Here is a 22,250-nt window from a genome sequence, read left to right as displayed (position 1 = left end):
TTTTTCTGTTTTGTCTTTGGGTTACTTGATGAAAAGATGTGTGTTTCTAAATATTAAAGACACCAGAACCCTCTTAAAGGATTACAATACAGCTGCTCATTCATGTTTGCATGTTTAAAGTTTTGTTGACAGATGATTGAGAGACGAGGAGATTCATTAAGAAAAGGTCGTGACTTGGATTAACCTCCGGGCATCATGTGAAAATGACACTATTTGGTTGCACAGTATGAGATGAAGCTTTTGGTCCAGTCACTGCAGACACAGTACGTGAGAACAGTGGGGAACAGTGCACCGTGGTTTATTGAAATTAAAATTTCTGCTTGCTTTCTAATTCTTAAAAGAAGCTCTGACTTTGTAAAAGTGGTATTTCTCTCACATAACCTGTTTACTTCAACCCCAAAACAAGAAACGCCTAACAAATTTGTCTTGTGTTAGTTTTGCACATACATGGTTCACATGATCTTTTAAAAGCTGTGAACTGCACAAATTACACGCAGAGTGGAGCATACTACAGAGCCCTATTCAGTACACAGCAATGGATTATTCCTTCAGCAGCTTACAGAGGGGAGGCCTACACTTCTTGTCACGGAGATGGATTTAACCATAGCTGACAGTTGTCAATGGTCTCTAAGAGAGCAAAGAGGGCAAACACGCTGTCTGAGACATCAGCATTCCCATCCATAAATGTCTTTAACAATTTACTTCTGATCTTCTTTTCTTTTAAATATTCTTCTTTCTAAGGACTCACATCATCATCAACCAAAAAGATTTTTGTTTCACTTCACTCCAGTCAGAGTTGCCTTGCAGCCAGACTAGCCCCTATTAGAGAAACTGTGCCTTGATGCTTTTCTCCACTGACTTCTTTGTGACTATGTCTAGACAGATTTGACAGTGACCCTGCAGTTTGACCTGCTTAATAATGGCAAAGGCTCTATTAAATCCTACACCTACATTTAATTATTACATAGAAAACAGCCATATTTGTTGGTGAGTTCTACATAATTGGTGCCATCTGAAGAACATTAAAATAATACTGTGGTGATAATGTGCTGTTTGAAATTGACAGTCGGTTAATAATAGCTAACTTAATGTGTGGAGAAAAAAGTGGGGATGGATGATGTTCATGAGAAACTTATGATTATATTATATATATTATTACCAATAATAAATTGTATTTCAAAAAGCATTCTTGTGAGAACGGACTTTGCCCAATAATCCCACATAACATGTAATTGTTCCGACAGGAGTGGCCCTATTGCAAGAATATATTAGATTTTGAAAATGATATATTTTGAGGTTTATCTTTATTGTGTAGGTTATAGACAATAAATAGTTATGAGGAAGGCCCAGGCCAATATAGAATAGTCACCATGTGTTGATGATGTGAGTTTAAAGGTGCACTATGTAGTTTTGGGAAAGAAATTTTAATCCGAAGAGAAAGAGCTTCATTTTCTGATTTTTTTATGCCTAAACAAACTAAATAAACAAACTCTCTTAGTTTTCCTGACTGAATAAACTGAATAAACAAACTGACCTTAAAGAACAACACAATTTCATACAGTTTATATTGGCGGACCCTGCCACCTTTTCAACTTCAAACAGTGTTCTGTGGACCTTATTTTCCTCTGAGGGCAGCTTGTTTTATGGAGAGCCAGTAGTGAATGGAGAGAGACAAATCATTTTTGATCCTCTTTGAATTGCGTCATGAACTATACATAAGATGTTTGTCAGTTTAAAAGATAATTGTCCAAGTCAAGAAAGTCTCAGTTTGTGTAAAACTAATTAAATATAAGACGACACAGCCAACAGTTAGCGACATCGTCTTGTTGAATGGACACCAAAACCTGTAACTTTAACATTGTAGAGCTGCTCCTGTATATTAGCGGCTCACAAAATTGACGAAATACCCTCTCACATAACTGCAATTGTCAATACGACCAGATTTATTGTGATTTTCATCATGTTATTACCTTTTCTGTGCCGAGTTGGCGGCCATGTTGGTGTTGGTGGCGTGCGTTGAGCGAGACGATGTAGTTCACAGAGCGATTTAACACAAAACTAGATGATATTTGACTTTAATTACGACCAACTGTGACTTTCTTGAAAAATAATCTAAATTGACAACCATCATTTCAGGCATTTAACTGAAAACCAATTAAAAGAAAACCCATTGACTTTGACGGGAGGGAACGGGATGTGCAAAAATGTTTGAATTCTTGGTTTCAGGACTACAAATTATACCACTCTTAAAATAAATAAATATTACTGTACTTTGTAAATGTTAAACTTTGAATTTCTTCTTCAAAACTACATAGTGCGCCTTTAAAATCAAGTCATCAACACATGGTGACTATGTTATATTGGGCTGGATCTCCCCTTTATAACTACTTATTTTCCATACCTTACACAATAACTAACCATATGCACCTTTAAAATTCTGACTTTGAATGACTTCTCCAAAACTACATAGTGCCCCTTTAAGTGTCACCCACAGACCATGTAACTTACATCTAACTAGTCAAGGGGCAAGTCAGGACTGCACTCATTTTATAAATCTGTTTTTTCCATCACAGTACTTCCGTGTACTCGCAGTATAACTACTTTATGCCTGTACCATAATCACATCAGCCGCTGAGGCACGAGGGCGCGCAACAGGGTTGTGCGCTCGCGCGTTCAAGTATTTGTACCCACATGCTCGTTCGCAGCGCTCAGTCAGCGTTTGACTCAGTGGTGGCAGGGGATCTAGGATTTCCACTTGTCAGTTACTCCCCGATACCGAAACCAAGTGCATCCCCACAGCTAAAAATGTCAAAGTTGGATCAGATCCTTGTCCTTGACCCTCCCTCCGACCTCAAATTTAAAGGTAGGTGAATCCAAATCTCTTGACGTGCGAAATGTCCAGCGAGTAGTGGTGGAGAATTACCTGACCGAAAAGATTTCACACTCCCTCAAGCCGAATTTCGTTGCTAGCGAGCTAGCTAGCATTCACCGCCATTTTAAGTTAGCCGGGGAAGAGACGGGCCGCTGTATCCTCGCACTGTAGTGACGTGGATAGCCGGCGTGGCGTGCATCTTGACCGCCTGCCATTCATGACAACACCTAGCAAAGAGGTGGAAGAGTGTGGGGCAGCTGTCAGGTGTTGTGAAGCTGAATTAAAGTGAGCGCAGAAGGCTCCGTATTTGCAAGTGACTTTAGCAGCAACGTGAGCTACTAACCGTATGCTGTTGCTAGTGGCGTTAGCAACAGCAAACTGTTGTTTCCTCGGGGCTCAGCCTATTCCCTGAAATGCTTACCAGTCACAACCCGGACGTATTGTAGAAGGAAATTAACTCTTTTTTAGCGTCAAATGTAGAGTCTATCCTGACACACCTCTGCCAGACACTTTGCCATGTCAAGCTTGTAAAGTGACTGACTGTTGGAATGACAAACTTGGCTAACTCGCGTTAACAACCCCCAGGCACAATTACAGCAACATTTGGTTCACGTTAGTTCGTTTCTCCTCACGATACTAACCAGTTAGCTCTTTATGTTCAGTAAAATATGTAAACGGCCCACATTGTCTTCACACCCCATTCACGAGAAACCAAAGTAATCCATACATAAGGTTGCCACCGATTTCTTAGCCCTGCAGTGATAACGTTCAATGATGTGTCAGTTAAGCGTTGGCTAATGATAGCTAGGCTAGCTTGCTAATGTCCAAGTTGTTACCCAGCTTCATTTTTAGCGGCTCTCCAACAACAACCTGCCTTGCTTTGCCACTTGGACACGTATCAGTCTCGTCTCCCGGCTGTAGTCTAAGCTTGTGACTTTTGTATGATTTAAGCTCTTGCGATTAGGTGACAATTACAAGTGATTTAGATAACAGCTAGCAGTAAAACTGCATTGTGCTGATGTAACTACAAGTTTCATTATTGCTAGTCTGCCAAGGCCATAGCACTGTAAAGCAATCCCAGCTGTTGAGCTATTTATTATAACCATTATTCATTGTGACCCAGAACTCTTCTCTGCATTTCTTGTATTTGTCCCAGTTACTACTCTGTCTCTGCTGCAGGCATTATTGTCAATGGGACACTGTTTTATATTGTTGCTGAATTTGCCACTGTCATTGAGAACCAAGAATCTTTCAGCCCATTGTCTTGCTGTTCCTAAGAGGCTGATTGTTGGTCAGCGCTAGGTATGAGTGGATGCTGGTTGTAGCCTGGACTTGACGGTATTGTTAGAGATGTCACCAGTTCAAATACCAGACCCACAGAGTACTGTTGGGTGGGGTAAAGTCATTGAGATGTTTTGGTGATGAGGTGTCCAATGTGTAACCTATTTTAGTCACATGTTTATACACCTTTACACAGTTTGGAATTCTACACCTGGTGATACGACAGGCAGACAAGATGCAAGAACAAAAAAAGCCTCATGTTTACCCCCAAAATTGGGCTGAAAAGTTAATCAAAATATGGCTAAGTGCAATATCCATATTCCAGGAGCTGCAATTGTTTGATAAAGGCAAAATGTGGAAAACATGCCATCATAAATTAATCATAGTGGTGCTACAGAAATGACCCCGGCCTACAAATGATATTCTCCAGATGTACTGTCTCCAGCAAAAATCACACCATCATATTTTTTAAATAGATATTTCTTACAGTGAAAATCATGCTGCCAAAATCACCATTCCAGCTAAAATCGTGACTCACAGTATCTGTCGAAATAATTTCAATTTGAATGCTTCTTTTTCAGTATCGTTCAGGCATTCATTCGTTACTGACATGGTCAACTTTTTTGTTTAAATCAGAGTGTTGTCTCTGCCTCAGTTATGCCTGTGACTGCAGTTATTCGGTGCATGCATGGCTTGTGGTGAATAGAGCCTTCCTGCAAGATGCACAGCTTTACATACAGGCATGCCAGTAAATGAAATTGCAAGGGTATACAGCTGAACTGGTCAGGTAAAATGCAGCAGTTGACATTAATTGGGAGCATCTGATTAAACTTATGTTTAGCTTGAGCAACAGGTTACTGGTGCATTAATGGTCAAGTGTTGTCACAATATGAACATTTCCAACTTTGATACAATACCCTGAAAAATATCAATATTCAGTACTATTTTCGATACTACAGGGAAAAATTGACACAACTTTGAAGGCATAAAATTGTAGATATTCAAAGATAAATATAACAAGGCTTTAATATGCAGTGAGATGCACGTTATTGTCATGTATAGTAGCAGAGAGCAGCAGAGAGACTGTAGTAACAATAGATATCACAATTTTGAAGAAACATTTGTTTCCCATTTTGATTAAGCCTCAAAAATAATGTGCGTGTGTCAAATCCCTGTCAAAAAAAGAGAGTGAGATGGTGCATAAAATGAGTAGCATTTCAAATACTCAGAAACGATAGGTTGATATATTTTATAATGTTTTATACTGTTCTTCAGTCACATAGTTAAAACGTCTGAGAGTAGATGTGCTGCACTGGTCAGTCCAGTCCATTTGTTTTGGATACATAAAGGTATGATTAATGTGGTCAAGACAGTTAAACCAAAATACATAAATGTTTTTGTCCCTCAGCTGAACCTTGAGTTGATATTGATAGTTAGTCTGATGGGGGAGACATGGTACATCATAATCTCATCATGGGCCTCATTTTACCAGATTAAGAAATTCTGCTCTAATTAGACTTGTTCTGATTACTGATCAGTCACACGGTTAACATTTTCTGTCCTCAGATTAAACCTTTACCCTTTGAATACTGGAATGAATGCAAGTTCAAATTGCAAAGCTATGATAAAGGTGATGTCGATACGGATGATCATTTATTAATAATCAAACAAGTCAGATTCTGTTGCACTAAGAAAAAAATGTGTCTAGGCATGAGGAAGAAATTCAAATCAAAATGCAAAATAGTTGCAAATATATTGGTATTTTTGCTTAGTAGGAGAACAACTAGCAAGTTGACTTAGAGCTAAATGAGTGCTGCATCTGCTCTAGTACAATTTGAATAGTCTTGATTTTTAACCTTGTGTATTCAGGCCTGAGTCTGGATACAAAGTTTTATTATAACAGTTTGGTTTTTGTTCCTTCCAACTAATTGTCTCCCCAGTATAAACCAGCATGATATTAGATTGTTCAAACCTCATCCAAATCAATATTTTGAAAGAGAAAGGATCACTCAGATTGTAGGTTTTCTGTATTATTGGAGGAGCGCAGTGGGAAATGAAATGGTACCTATTCCGTCTTTGAGAAGCAATATGAGGAGAGGGAAGATGACCACAGCTCCGTTACTGTCACAGAGGCCGAGCTAAATCGGTCTGCTTGTATCTGAGAGCTGGTCTGTTTTAGAGCCTCTGCTGGGATTCCTCCAGCAAGCTAGAGGGGGCAGCCCTCCTTTCCTTGGCTGGTATTTTTAGAATAGGACTGGCCTGGGGGACCCTAACTCAGCATACATGCAAAGAGATGAGAGAGACGGTGCTAACGTTGCTTGAGCAAAGGTGGCATCTCAGAGTTAGGCAATAGATGCAGGCTATGTGGGTGTATATCTGATGCGCACAACTGCTTTCCAATGTTTTAACTGTTTCAGTCTTGGTTTCTGTGATGCTTACAGTGTATAAAACACAAACCGTGTAGAAATGTATCTCAGTCAACCTTAAATGCCTTTCCGCGGGAGCGGTTACTCAGTTGTCTTAGGCCTGTGTGTTATTGAGTCTGTGCCAGAAGAGGGTTTTGATAAATCATCTGAGTCATGGTTTTAACCTCCTTAATCCTTCTCATTTAAAGAGCAGCTGCTGCTCTTGATAATTTGGTATGTATGGTGCATTAGTCGAAAGTGTCTGTTTCCTGTTTGTCCCATCAGCAGGTAAAGGACATCAGAAAGCCATTAGGGCATGTGCAAAGTCAGGAGGAATGGTTGACAAGCTGTATTTGTCATGCCTGCTATACACTTTTGCACTGTGCCAAACATCAGAAGAAATGGACTCGCATTAGCTCTGACTAAGCCTTATGAACATTACTTTGCTATCAATCACCATTATTGCCAGTTATGATGACCGATCACACTTTGCAGTTGCCAATTTCTTAGAATAACTGGGCGCGGCCTCATCAGGAGCCACCTAACGTTCTCTGCCACTTGCTGCTGAAGGCTATTCAGGAAAAATGTTTGAAGCACACGCTGTACAAAGAGATATCAGATGTTGTAGACACAGTGCCAGTGATGAGGTTTTTCAGGTTTGTAGGAATTCCTTTGTGATGCACCTTTGTTGAAAACAACGCCCCAGTCATCACCATAACTTTACGTGTTAGCTTTAGCTGGGTGGAGCCACTCCAATCTGGTCATGCATTGCTTCTTATCTGAGTACTTGGTGTGGAGGAAAGGCTGAATGTAGGCTTTGTGAACTTCAGCTGCAGCCAAGCTGTAAAAAAACAAAAACATATGGAAAGTAGAAAGAATATTGTTTTATGTATGAAAACAATTCAAAGGAGTCAAAACTTTGGGCAAATCACCATCGTGTTCTGAATCTGTGAAGGCTGATGTATTATGTGTTATGTGTTTTTGTCCAACTTGCCAAGCATGGGAGGGACCTGGCAACCTGACGATCAGGAGTTTATTTTGAAATATCGTAATATCAGCTTAAAAAGAGAAATTATTAAGAATTTTTCAGAGACAGCGTTTCACAACGTTTATAAAGTTTCACCTAACTCAACAACTTACAAAACTGAGCAATTTCTAAGGGAGCCAGCGGACTTTCTCCCAGAAAAAAGCAGACTATATTGGTTACTCTTTACTGCTTTTGTAAACTTTGAAATGTTTACTGTCAATACAATGTTGTCTTCTTTCATAAATTTAGTGTAACTGGTGAAATCAGTTGAAACGGTGAGTTCAACCAGCTGCTACGTATTAGCAGGTAGTTCACACTTTAGACATGGAAGCAGACAGGCTTGTACAGCAATGCCGTGACAAACTGACAAGGAAAGAAACAACTTGATGTATTGCATTTAACACCGAATATTCAAGAAGTCACAGATGATTTAGAATTAGTCATAGATAGCATGGCACAAAGTTTATAAAGTTTCTCCTCACTCAACAACTCAACTTTAAGGATATCTGAGGATATTGCGGTCACATGTTCAATAGGTTGAAGCAGAAATCTGTTGCTAACATTGGCAGGTAAAGAGAACTTCATGATAAACTAACAGTGTTGTTTCACGGAGGATGTCAGTTGAGAAGGTAGTCCTTCAATGTGGCCCAGGACACACACTGTGTCACACTGCTAAAAGAATGTGGCCCAGACCACCGCCGAATGTGGTCTGAGTGATCGGATCTCAAGTGCATCCTCAATATGTGTTAGGGGCCTTCACACCTGTATTTAGAGCTGTCCACTCGTGATCGGATCACTCAGACATGCTGATACCAGGTCTGAGCAGCCTCTGTGATTCTCCATGACCTGATAATTTCCCTGCTTTTGCCCTGCATAACATGATGGCATGAGTACACCTTGTGACTGTCTGTTGAGAAAATATTAAACTAGAGTTCTGTTCCAATGCCCAGGATTGAATCCTCTCAAGAATGCATCTGCTAAAGATGTAGGCCTGGGGGATGGGGCCAAAAAGTCTATCACGATGAAATTTAGTTTCATATCGGCCGATATCGATAATTCTTGATCATTTTTAATGACCAAGCGAAAAAGGTTGAAGTTAACTCTTTATTTTGAATATCACCACTTCATCAAGGCACACAGGTTATAATTATGTTAACACAGCAATGGAAAATACACAAATAAACAAAGATACTGCCATACTGGCGAGCTGACCTGCTTGTGTTGTGCTTGTGTTTTTCTTGCTGTTGGCTTGTAAAACACTTGGCCAGCGGCGGAGCTGGTGTGACAGATCGTGAGTCGTAGTTGCCGTGATGATCCTGCCGACCACTTTGGCTGTTGCAACTGCAGTGTTTCAGGGTTCGTAGGTAGAACAAACAGGCCGGGTGGCGGAGCAGCGGCCAGAGCCGGTCTGTCCGCTTCACCTAACTATCCTTGAGACACTCCAATGCGAAGAGCGGCTCTGGAGGATGAATGACACCGAGAAGAGCAGCGGAAGACTTGGTCAAAGGCCGAACTGGTCAGTATGTTATAGAGGTGGGTGCAATTCATCGATGTGGCGATGCATCGCGATGCGTCACATGACGATTCGGCATCGATTAATTAACGTCGATGCTTTGCTAGGTCTGCGCATTTAGACAGAAGGCAGCAAATTGGCGGTCTGTTTTGGTCTGCCAATTTGACGCCTCTGAGGGTACACTTACTGCCGCCTCCATTGCTATCTAAATCCGACGCATCAATGTGCCGGCAATTGCGGGACATGTGCGGAGGTGTCGATAACGTGCACTGTTGTGTGACCCGCAGTCGGGAGTTTTAAAACCAGGAAACAGCTGATCACAGCAGTCAGTTCATCACTTCATCCGCGGATGTCAAGATGAGCAACTGGAAAGCCGCTGAGATCCGGGAGATGCTACCGTCTCCTCGGTCTCTGTAGCTGACAGCTAGCGGACACAACCAAACAGCTAGTAGCTGCTGACTGTCAGCTGTTGTGTAGCGCCAAGCTACGAACGGTCGCTACTTTCAAATTAAAAGCCCCCCGCTAAGAACCCAGTTCTAAAATCAAATGGGGTGCAATGTAAAGCTCTTATTTTGAAGACAACTTTGTTGTCACTGATCACTGCCCAACTTCGTGCTTCACGCCACGTCACGTCACATGTTTACGCCTCATTAAATCCGGGGCTTGACTGTTTTCAGTGTTTTCCGCCAATAGAGGGGGCTCTCCTGCAAGTGGAGCTTTCCCTGGCCAAAGTTAAGTAGGTCAAAGTGCAAATGTTTACATAGTCATAAAATAAAATACAAGTCAAATGTTCAAAAAACCTTGTCATTTACTTTATGAGCGTAGTTTTAGAGGAACTGAGTTAATTGATAGGCTATTTATTTACAAATATAGCCACAGATGAAGACAAAATCAATCAAAAAAGCATTAAAAATTGCAATAATCGAAGAATTGTGGCCAATAATACCGAGGTACCCTTGTTGGAACACCCCTAGTATGTTAGCTGGCACTGCTGCGGCTCATAGGCGGTATCAGCCGGCAAGAAAAGCAGGGTGGTCTTGTGACAAATACGGTCCATAGTAGCGCATCCTACATGCTCTCCTGTTGTCACGTGGCGATGGTGCAACCGAACTACACAGCTGATAAATGATTGACTGTTCGTGTGTCACTCATAGCACACTCTTTTATAGTATTTATGGTGGTTTGCATTTAATGCGTTCACGTGAAACTATTGAACATTTTGCAGAACTATTTCCTTATTGCTCAACAGCGTGTCTATCACCGATAAATATTGCTATCATTTTATCGACCAGGCCTAGTCCCTCAAAGGATCTGAGAGCGAATCTGTTTATCATGAGTAGTTTACCTTCAATACTCGACAATTTGTAAATCCCAGGTGCCCAAACTATGATGTCTGCTAACCTTTCATCAAGGGACACATTTGTTTGTTGACTCCCAGACTAATTATGCTGATTGAATTTTGGGTACCTTTGACTTGGCCTCCAGTAGCGTTTTCGACAAAGCTGGATGGTGCTGACCATGGTTAGGGACCTAATTTGAAGCAAGCTCTGTCACAAGATAGATAAACTATTGATCTCTGGATATATGACCTGTGGATGGCAGGACTTAAAATTCAAATATGAGCATGGGACATCTATATGAAATCAGTGTGGAAAAGAATCTAATTTGAATCAGGTGGTTTGGCCCTTCTCTTCTGGAGACATGCCATGAAAGGAGTGCAGGAACCTTTTGGAGGTCCTTATCTTCATGAATGTCTCATGCTAAGCTTTGCATTTGTAGGTAATTGTACCACTCTATCAGGACTGTATCGTTGTACTTTCAAGCTACGCACTAAAAGGTAGCTGGAAAGTCTGAAGTAATCCTCCAACCAAGCAAATCCTAGGCATTAGCTGACATTTTTTATATTCTAGAAAATATATAGCAAGTCATGATTAATATGTATTGAAGTAAACTGGAAATATCTTGGTGTTTTATTGCTTCCTGCTTGTACATCTATTCCTTGTTTCTAAAATATTTATGGTAAAAATATTCTCCAGGTTCAAGCCAAGAAGTCAGTATTCGATTAGTGGTGGAGTCTTGTAGGCCTAATCTAGTTGTAGACTTGAAGTATTTTTCAGCTAATCTTTTTAAAGTTCTTATTTAAATTTGGCACGCAAACACTGCAGCCCTATGCGTCTTCCACAGATGAGGTGTAACTGGAAATATTGAATTTCCTCTGTTTCTGCAGTTCTGCTGTAAACAACATGTTTACCCTTCATGTCTGATATAAACTCCCTTGTAGTTTCATGGTGCAGCAGAAACTTCGCTTTGACTGTTCAAGTAAAGAACTGCACCACTTCTTATAATTGTTTCATGAGAAATATAGCTACAAGAATAATATTTGTAGCTTTTATTTCCATTTGCAGTCGTGCTGTGGTGGTATACCCACAGGAGAAAAGTGTACTCTAAATGCAGAAATATATCAATAATGTGCTTGTGTTTGCCTTTCCACCAGGTCCTTTCACAGATGTAGTCACCACCAACCTCAAACTGAAGAACCCTTCTGACAAAAAAGTATGTTTCAAAGTGAAGACGACTGCGCCGCGCAGGTACTGTGTAAGGCCAAACAGCGGTGTCATCGATCCCGGAGCAACTGTCATTATCTCTGGTAAGTTTTCAAGTAATGGCTATCAGTTTTTCATTTATGTTTAGTGTACGGACTCTTTAGTGCACAAAATGTTGTTGCTGATTGAAAGAGGCAGTGGGAAACCTGAGAGGGAAACAAGTTTAGGGAAATATAACACGATTTGGTTGTAGCTTGACAAGGCCACATACTAGGTTGAAGCCGAGGTGTCCAAACCCCAGGCTGTGATATGTGGAAGCAGTTTTTACCCAAACAAGTCCACATAGTCCGCATCCACTTGTGGCCAATGTAATGCACATGTTGAATGTGGACAGAAACTGACCACTGTAACCACTATACCATTACACAACACTTACATTGCCAAATATAGTTGCATGCAAACAACTCTCCTTAAGAGTTGCACAATATATTCACCTGATTGGTCATACATTGCAAGCAGGTATTAGCGTCCAGTATTTTAGTATTAACAAATACCAACTTATGTATCCCAAGGCTATGGAAACATATGCTACTTAATGTATCTTGCAGAGATGAGGCCCATTTCCAAAAAGGAGACACTGTAGAGAAAGAAAACTATCTTTCTGCTTGAACAAAACAAATGAGTGTCATATTTATTTTTTCTTAAGTCTGTTATAAACTATTTCTTTGAATCGATCCAAATACATATTATTTATTTCCTCAATATTTTAATGATGTTTAAGCTATACTATAGATGACAAAAAGTAAAGAAACATCCTTTTCATCATTAACAGTGGATACTGCTTCTACGAATCGGTAATTGGTGATCAGCCCCAAAAATCCTGATCCAGCATGCTTAGTCCTAGTCCTACAGCAAACTGTCAACTTAAAAATGTCTGTGCTCTTAAAGGAAACTGCTTCTTCATGCAGTAGTCACTGAAGGATTGTCACAAGGGCCTGCCACAGTAATGCCATGCTAGAAAATATCTGGTCGTAGATGTAAAATGACTTTTATGATATACAGGGAATATTCATACGAGCAATCCATCTTAATATTGTAATTGGAGCTGATAGCAAAATTAGATTTTCAGTCTGCCCTTCAAATTAGCCTAAATATGTTTTTTGTAACAAAGTTGGCTGGTGCATCATGGGGTCTATTAAGGATAGCTGCCTCGCCCAAATTGTCATTGGTACTTCTTCACTTCACCTCAAATATCTCCTGCTTTGTTCCAAATATTTTCTTCAGAAGATGGCTAAATGCACTGCTTAGATATGTTGCTTGATTGCAGATCAGTGTAGTAATTAACCACCTGCTTTTAGTACATATTACCATTAGTGATTATTATGAAGTGAGTCTCCGGGATCCACAGGTGGTCACATTACAATGTGTGTTTTTTGACATTGTTGTGTGTAACTGACAATAACTGCATGTCTGCAATAACACTGTCGCCATAGTCAATCGCAGATTCTGTTTTTCTGATTTTGTTTTGTTTTTTCTGGTGAAAGTTGGAGGACTGCATATGGTGATATGAAATATGATAAACACAATAATCACTTTTTCATTTATCATCATTGAATTTCTACTGTCCTTATGTTTAAGGGCCACTGGCGGAAAAAATCCCCAAACATTTCAGTTGCTCCTCATTTCAGCTTCACACGCCAGAGGACGGGACAGTCCATTGAACATAGATGGATATCTTTTGTCGATTATTACTATTCTGATTATTATTGGTTATTTCTAGGCTTAAGTACTTGTGATATCTACAAAAAATTTCAGTTGAATATATATATAATACAGACATGAAACATGTCAGAAGCATAAAGTAATCAGTTGCAGTTGGTGATAGCGAACACACTTCTCTTATGTGGTAATGACAGTTGACACAGATGTCAACAATACCAGTCCTATTAGGGCTCGGTTTCTTCATGGTAGCTCTACCTCAGACACCATGTCAGGTTATTTCAATAATACAGACCTCTACTGCGAGTATGTTTTAATGACTTGAAGAAGTGTTTCACAACAAGAAAAATGGCCCTCGCATAAACTGGGCAGTCTATGCAGAGAAAAATGCAAATATTTTTGAAACTGGTGTTAGATGACAGGAGAAAACGGAGAAATAGGGCTCTGGTATTCCCTTTTGCTCAAAAAGTAGACAATCTACAACAACCAGAATGCATTGCGTCGCACTGGAGCAACAAACCCTTCCGCTGATGGGTGACATACTGTGAGTTGGGCAGTGCTTGTTTTTGGCTCGTCAGCCGTTTTGAAATGGGAAATGGTAAGACAGCTGGCTAGTAACAAACAACATCAAATTATAGTTAAACACAACAATAAAATATATTTTTGAAAAAATTTAAGGTGAGAAATGGACAGGATCATGGTTAATATCTGATCAGCCCTGCCTTGTTTTACATAGGTTTTTTCAGCCCCTGTTTTCACAGTACTGACACTGTCGCAACCACTTCCGGTTTACAAACTTTCTCTTATGCAACTAAAATATGTTTCTGAAAACACTTAAGATTGAGTAGTAAATAAATAGTAGTAGGTAAATGGGCAGATTGCTTGAGATCGATCAGAGAGAGAGGGGCGTGTTGTTCTCTCTGGAAATCCCTATATATATATATATATATATATATATATATATACACTATATATACTATATTCTTTGTATCTGTGAATGCATGCATTGAAAAATGAGGACATACAATCTGGATTCAATACAACAGCCCTAAAATCCATCCAAAATCCATGGATTTTAATAATTTGGTCGTTTTTTTTGGGTGCAGAAGTTTAAAATGGTTCATTTGCATACACTATCAATATTGTAGTGGTTGAAAATCTGCAAAGTTCCCGTTGTGAAGTGAGCAGCACTCTACAGCATTTAGAAGAAGGCTAACTTAACCAACTTGTAGCATGTTGTGATGATTGAGACTATGATTATGGGATCTCGTCTGTGCAAGATAGATGATGCATAGATTATCTTGTTTTGTTTTTTGTTTTTTGTTTTTTTGTTAATTTCTTTGATTTTGGCATGGATTTGTAGCTGCAATTAAATGTTTACATCACTACATTATACTCTGCAAGTGGCATTAGTTCAGCCTGACTACAATTGCTGTCCTCTGAAGCAGCCAACCATCAAACCGCACAGGAGAGATTGTTTGTTTTGATACTGTTGAACTCTTGAAATTGGATAGACGATGGTATAATAAACCAGTGAAAGGAGAAAAAAAACGACTTGACGTTGGTTAGACGTCAACATTTGGCATTTGGTGTGGGCCAAATGTTTGAACTTGAGATTGCCACATTACATGGAGAACATAACATTCTGGCAAATTAGATTTCAGAATAGATGTTTCAGGTATTTTGCTCAATATTTAGAATATTTATTAGTTTTCTGTGTGGAACTGTCTTTGCTCAAATGTTCTAACATTGTTCATCTTTCTTTACAGTCATGCTACAGCCCTTTGACTATGACCCCAATGAAAAGAGTAAACATAAATTCATGGTGCAGACGATTTTTGCCCCGCCAAATGTTTCTGACATGGATTCATTGGTAAGTGATGATGATTATTATTATTATTATTATTTTTTATTGACTTTTAGAACAAGGTATTGTTTTTAAAATGAGAATACCAAAATACACTTTTAGCACCTGCTTTACATTTCAACAGTTAGTTGTTGATTCACCTGCCATTTTCATGTTGGGGGAAATCCACATACCATCAGAAATAAGGATGTTTTAATGCATAGATTACACTGTATGAAAAAAACTTATACTCTTTCTTATGTAAGAAACCAGTTTGCTTGGGATTCTCTAGTTGGTCTCCATTGTATTTGCCGTGTCACTCAGCCAGCCCACACCAAAATAAACAACCCAAACCAGTTGCAATTTCAACAAACAAGTGAATAGTAAGAGTGTAAGAGATTATTTCAGAGAGGATGAGTCTAATGATTCCAGGTGGATTTCAGTCACCATGTAACCAAAAGATATTGTATCCTGCTTCATTAAGATACTGTTCACCACAGTTTACAGTAAACAGTAAATATGTTTTGCATTAAAAGTGCAAAATAGGGGAGAACAAAATGTGCTCTTAAACATATCTTTTATGTTCTTGCTGTGGTAGAGTCGTATGCATACATTATTAACCCTGAGAATTAAAGGCCCTTAACTGTCATCATGAAATACTCTACAGGACTTGAAAACCTGCCATCATTGATTTTTGATCATCAATAGTCCACCACAAATTTCTGCTTACTTAGAAAAATTTAGATTTGATCATCAATTATGGATGATGGATGCCTTCTGCAGAGCTGCTTGCCATGCAAAGCTCTCTCCTTGCACAAATATGGCAAAAACATCAAACAAACTGAGATGCGTTCTCCAGTTATCCACCAGATGGCAGCAAAGACTTTGTTAGTCAGTAAAACATGCACATTCCTTGTAGTCTTGTTCATGAACTGACTTGTCTTTAGTAAAGTCCAGGAATTTTAGGGGAACAAAGGTCTGACTGGTTCTGATAAGTAAAGGGGAATCTAATAAGGTTATTGTTTTATCAGATAAACTGGTTCCATGGCATTACCCAACCCCTTTGCATTTCTGTGCTGTAGCTTTCACTTATGACACAGATTATTTCCATCAGTTCTGAGCGTTATGAGCCCTTTTCTCTGAGTAAGTGTATAAATGCGCAAAAAAAAAATGTCTCCGTAAAGGAGCTGACCTTGTGGAAATTTGTCATTCTTAAATGCAGACCTAAAACCAGTGGAAAAACTGTACATTTGTGACAGTTTGTGGCTGATTTGTATAGGAAAACGAGGAAGGGCTTATTACAGTTTTTCAGATGAAGCTGTGCATGTTTAATGTTTTTGTAATGTCCATAGATTCAAGGCTGCGTTGCATGTGAATAGCATGAACTGGGTTGAAGTGTGTGTGGATAGAATCCAGCTGCTAGCAGTTTAAATTGATGAATAACATGCCCATTTTTCATCTCCACCAGTGGAAAGATGCAAAACCCGATGATCTCATGGATTCCAAGCTGAGATGTGTCTTCGAGCTGCCTTCTGAAAACGATAAAGTGGTAAGAGGCTCTGCTGTGCATTAAAAACGGCTTATTTCCACAGAATTTATATTAAAACCTGAACTATGGTTTTCGTCACTGAAGGACTTGGTTTAGACATTTCCAGAATGCCATAGCTTTCCATAGAAGCAAAAACTTTCGAAAAAATCCTATAATGTCAAATTAGTAGAGAGTGCCGTTTCAAGGCCTTGTCCCAGGTGCAAAAATATACAAAACTTTGGCTTCCTAAGTTTTTCTTCCCCCCTCTCATGTACATCATTCTTGCTTAATCTCTATTAGGTGTAGACTGATTGTCAGCAATTTTCTTATCATCCGTATTGGTGTTTTTGTGTTCAGTTGTCCTCAAAATAAATTGATTTAACAAAGCCTCATAGGTTACACTTCACAAGTAATAGCCAATCAACACTGATAAATCTGAATCTGCAAAGTCACTTGTAAGTGAAGTTATCTAATAAATGTAGTGGAGTAAAAGTAAAGTAAGTAGCAGAAAATGGAAATACTTAAGCAAAGTTACTTGAAATTTTACTGGAGTAAATTGTAGTTACATTCGATTTTTATTCTAAATTTCGACACTAACATTTTGTTTTAATACAAAGGTATAGTTAGAAAATGCAGAAACAAAGGAACACCTACCACAAATATCAAATAAAGGCCCATTGACCTTTTAATTGTAACTGGTGTATACTGAAGGTCGTCATTTGATATTGAAAAATGGTGTGTACCTTTTTAAACTACTCCAACCTGACGGCCAAAAAAAGTGCTGATGCAAAGATATAATTAAAGCATGGTACAGTGATGGGTCAGGACAAATATACCTCTTCAGAGAAATATGTTTCATGTTTACACTGCACATACCTGTGCAAGTGAAAATGTTTTTACAAACAACTTTGATATTCTTTAACATAACGTATATAAATGTTCTGTTGTGGGATGCACGGATTATTAACCTGCATCTGATGGTTGTGGAGCTAAAGAACCTCAGCCTGCAGGTGCCTTTTGCACTGCATTTTGCATTTTAGTGGTTAACGTCACCTATGCCGCCTACATCAAACCCAAGTGCTCCGCTGTGAATACTAAGTGTAGCTGCTGTGAAACCATTTCAAGGTGAGCGAAGAGCTCTGACAGATGAACAGCTTGAATGGTGTGGGTGTTTGCTTACAGTTAAGCATCAAACATTGTTGTTTGCCAGTACAATAACTGTAGACCTCAGCATGGCTTTCAGTACGACTCGAGTAGAAGTGTTGTATTGGACTTCAGAAAATTGTTTCCAATGTATTGTCAGAGTGACAACAAACTCAATATTATAGGCTGTACAAAGAAAGATTTTATGACAGGGCTATTGTGATGAATTGCATAAGCTTGTACTCGATAAACCTGCGGCTCTGAACACTCTGGGAGCATGTATTAATGAACCTTCAGTGTAATCAGGATTTAGATAAGCATCGCTGCTGGACAGCTTAGCAGTCCCGCATACTTCAGGTGAAAGTGCCACCAAGGCCAGATTTAGCTTACACTAAGAAGCTACAGTGTGGATAAGTGGACTGTTGAGTCAGCACTGTATCTGCTCTCTGCTTTGGCACGTGTAAGCATGTATGTTATGTGAAAACGTGTTAAGTAGGATGGAGATGTAGTATAAAATGAAAATAATGCAGAAATGCATTTTTATAGTGTGAAAGAAGAGCTGGGTATCAAACCCTGATGTGTTTTTACTGCCAACGTAATGTGTGTAGCACCGAGTATCGAAGTACTCAAAGCCAGTGGCAATTAAACGGGTGCATCAGGTCAAAAAACATGATGAAAGAACCAAAAAAAACATCCCCACACTGTCCACCACTACTTTTATCTCTGAAGGTCTGAGGACAAATGTTGTAAATGCAGGGAGCACACACAATTAATTGTGTGCAGGGTTTTTTTTTTACTTTCACAAGTAGTAGAACCGAATCAAGTATGTGGTCATATTCAGCATCTTGCTTACCTCTTTGTAGTTCTGATGGCTTGCGGTTTTAATTAATGTTCACCTAAATAACACAGTTCTTGCATGACTGCTCATGTTTATAATGTAATTTAAAGGATTTTCAGCCAAAAATAAGGATTAATTATCTGCTCACCCCTGTGCGGTGTTGGTATTTGACGACCTGAGAATGAGACTCTCACATTCACTTTTTCAATTGTCCACCTTAATGCAAGCACACTGGCTTGCCTCGCATATCTGTTTCTCTCTCCTTTCTGTTTCTCTCTACCAGCAACATTTATCTGTTTTCTTCATCAGCAGCAAGTTTTATAAAGACACCCAGGAAACACGGCGCGCGTTTAGGATATTTTCTCACGCGATTCCGCATCATGTTGTTAATTATGTAGCAGATCAAAAACAACATGCATCGAATAACATTGCAACAACCAGGTGCACCTACAAGTTTGTACAAAACAACTGCATAACTAGGCCTACATTAAGTAGGAGAGGTCACATCACAATTAGTGCGTTTACAGGAGGGATGTAATACCAGAGAGCGACTCTCCATCTGTCTGCAGAGCATGTGTGATTAGCAGTAGACGGGAGAGAAAGGGCAGATTGTCCACTAGTTAATCAGTCATGGAAAGCGTCATTCTCTCGAATTAATTAAAAAAAAATTGACTAAGATGGGTCAACAACTATACTTGAGCAACCATTAATATACCGAAGAGTACCAACCAAGTAAGGTCTACGTGTGGGAAACACTGACTTACTTTGTATCATTCGCTTAAAAAATTACCTGGGCCTGAAAGGGCTTCTATATAATTTGGATTGTGGCACAGATGATGATAACCTCATATCCTGCCCATGTATTGATTTGTAAACCTAAGACTACAATACAGTAGTTGTATTTCCATTACAAAGCCCTTCATTTCCCCATGCCGTCATGTAGTCTCTCCCTCAAAACAAAGCCACATCAAACATGACTTCTGGAGGGACGCATTTCCTCCCTGGTCTCTTTGATCTGGCACTGTGAGCTTCTGGGCCTCGGACAAGGCTGCCTTTCTTTGGCACGGGCTCCCGTCTAGAGGCTAACCTCCCTACTTAGCTCAGGGCATGCTGGATTTCACTTCAGTGGTTCTCTCCCTCTGCTTGTCGGGCAGAATGACGTGGAGGCGACCAAAGCAGCCCCGGTGATGAACTCTGCGAAGGGCGACTCAACAGCAGCCACGGTGCCTGTCTCTGCCTCACTGGACGATTCCGAGTTGAAGAGAGTGCTGGAGAAGTGCAAGAGGCAGCAAGCTGAGCTGAACAAGCTGGCTGAGGAGAACCGGCAATTAAAGGTTAGATGTGCTGAAAAATGATATTCATACCATGATGAAACATTGTTTTTGCGTTTCATTCTGAAGCATTTTACAAAGGATGAAAGTAAAACCAAATATGACTCAGTGGACCCTGTTGTATAGCAGAAATCCCCAACGAAAAAAATAATTGACTCTGAGTTAATTACTCTACTTCAAAGGTCAGAAAACTGATGCCACACTGCTCTTATTTAGTAGAGTATTTAGTCTTAAAAAGGTTGCATTTAGTGACCTTTGAACATGTTGGCCAGACGAGAGGACTGCATGTGACATGTGACATGTGCAGTAACATTGTCCAGTATTGTGATGACGATGTGACTTGCCCGCCACCAAATTGACACTCATTAAACTGAGGGTAGCTGACAGCTAGCTGGAGCGTCATCTGATGAAGCAACTAATCTTATTAGACCTTAAAATCTAAAGTCACACTGCTAGTTTGCCCTTAAAGGTGCAGTACGTAAGAAGTACAGAAGTTGCAGCACAATACACAGATGTTATAATGTCAGATTGTTATTCACGTTCTGTTGATAATGTGAGGTTAATTTTTTAATGTTTCAACTAAAATTCTTACATATTGCACATCTTTTAAAGTGGTGCCTAATGTCAAAATTATATCACACATTCTTATATATAAGATTTGGCTTCAGAGAAACTTTAGTGATATTATTGACACAGTTGTTGAAAGTGGCAGATGTGATCAAGAAGAGACCTGTATTGTTCTGATCTGTCCTTCATTCCTCCTCTTCCTCTGTTTCAGGACGAAGGTCTTAGAATGAGAAAGGTACCCCGCTCAGACCACATGACATCGAACTCAACTAGCCTCCTCGGCCGAGAAGCCAGCACCGCCTCCCTGCCCTCCCTCCTCGTCGTCATAGCAGCCATCTTCATCGGATTCTTCCTAGGGAAGTTCATCTTGTAGACTGGGAGATGCATGCCAGCCGTATCCCCCGCCCCCCCCGGCTCCGGAATAAAAACAGGCCTGGAAAAACCGAGAAGTCTTTCTGTTGACTTTGCCATATCATTGGTAGTGTGGCCTACAGTGAACACATCTGTACAGCATCATTCGAAGGCGTCGCCTTTTTACAATCTCACACGGTTAGTACACACAGAGAGATGAGAAAAGAAAGGCGACAAAAAAAAGTGATTGCTCCCTTTTTTGTTTTCTGTTTTTTGATGGCTGGATTATACAGGTAATGTGCCGGGACAATGAAAGTTGTATACTATCAGTCAACATGGAAGATGCACCTAGAGTGAACCATGGGTTAGAGGCAGTCAAAAGATTAGATTTTCTCTCCCCCTCTCTCTCTCTCTCTCCCCTCCCCTCTCTCTCTTTCTCTCTTTCTCTCTCTCTCTCTCGCTCCCCCCCTCTCTCGGTTGTTTTTAATAGGAATCGAATGGGATGTTAGGTGTCTTGTAAATGTTGTTTTAAATCCTTTTAAACAGAAAAGGAAAGAACTTCCATCAAAAAGACCTTGCTACCTGTTGCTGGATTGCCTCTGAAGTAAACTTGTTCGGTTTGTTATTTCTACTTCTTGTTCGGAATGTTCAGGTCCAGCTGGGATATAGGTGCCTCCTTCTTGTACATTTCTGTCCTTTCCTTTTCCTCACAACACCAATGCAGACTTTATATTATTATTATTATTATTATTATTATTATTATTATACAAATCATATATTCCTTCTGAGGCAAATATTGACTGAAATAAGATCTCCATTCTTAAAATCCTGTCCCATGGTATTAAGCATTGAAAAAATAAAAATGAAAAAATGTGGTTTTGATAGCCGTCTTTTCCTGTGTCTCCCCCTTCATTGATACACCCACAAAACACTGTGCGCCAAATTTTCCGTCAGTTTTGCTGCCAACACTGTGTATCGGGTACTTTTTTGCTTACTACAAGGACAAAGTACAGTTTGTGAGCTAACCACGTGTTTTAATTAAACTTGACATTTCAGCTATTTGTATTTGGCTTTCACAAAAGTAGAGAATGCTTCTCAACCTCAGACATCTGCTCTGCTACGAGGTCGAAATGAAAATTCTGTGTGAAGTTATTCTACATGCTTTATATACTGAATTAAGTCAGGAAAGGGAGGCGATTCTTATACATTCAAATAGTTTAATCTTACTCAAACAAGGGCTGTCACTCAGTTTATTGGCGGTAGTTCTGCTGAGATAATTTGGTACA

The 22,250-nt window shown here is 39.7% G+C and overlaps 1 protein-coding gene across 1 annotated transcript; it reads left to right on the top strand.

The window, feature by feature from the left end:
- Positions 1–2,676: 2,676 nt before the first annotated feature.
- Positions 2,677–21,839, top strand: vapal (VAMP (vesicle-associated membrane protein)-associated protein A, like). The gene is made up of 6 exons (XM_084369811.1): positions 2,677–2,863; positions 11,593–11,745; positions 15,130–15,233; positions 16,675–16,755; positions 19,870–20,049; positions 20,825–21,839. The coding sequence occupies exons 1-6, from the start codon at positions 2,692–2,694 to the stop codon at positions 20,984–20,986; spliced, it is 852 nt and encodes a 283-aa protein (XP_084225937.1). The 5' UTR covers positions 2,677–2,691; the 3' UTR covers positions 20,987–21,839.
- The last annotated feature ends 411 nt before the right edge of the window (positions 21,840–22,250 follow it).

This window comes from Pagrus pagrus, assembly GCF_965226575.1.
Source record: "Pagrus pagrus genome assembly, chromosome: 12".
NCBI classification, from domain to species: Eukaryota; Metazoa; Chordata; class Actinopteri; order Spariformes; family Sparidae; genus Pagrus; species Pagrus pagrus.
This window is presented reverse-complemented; position numbering and strand designations above follow the sequence as displayed.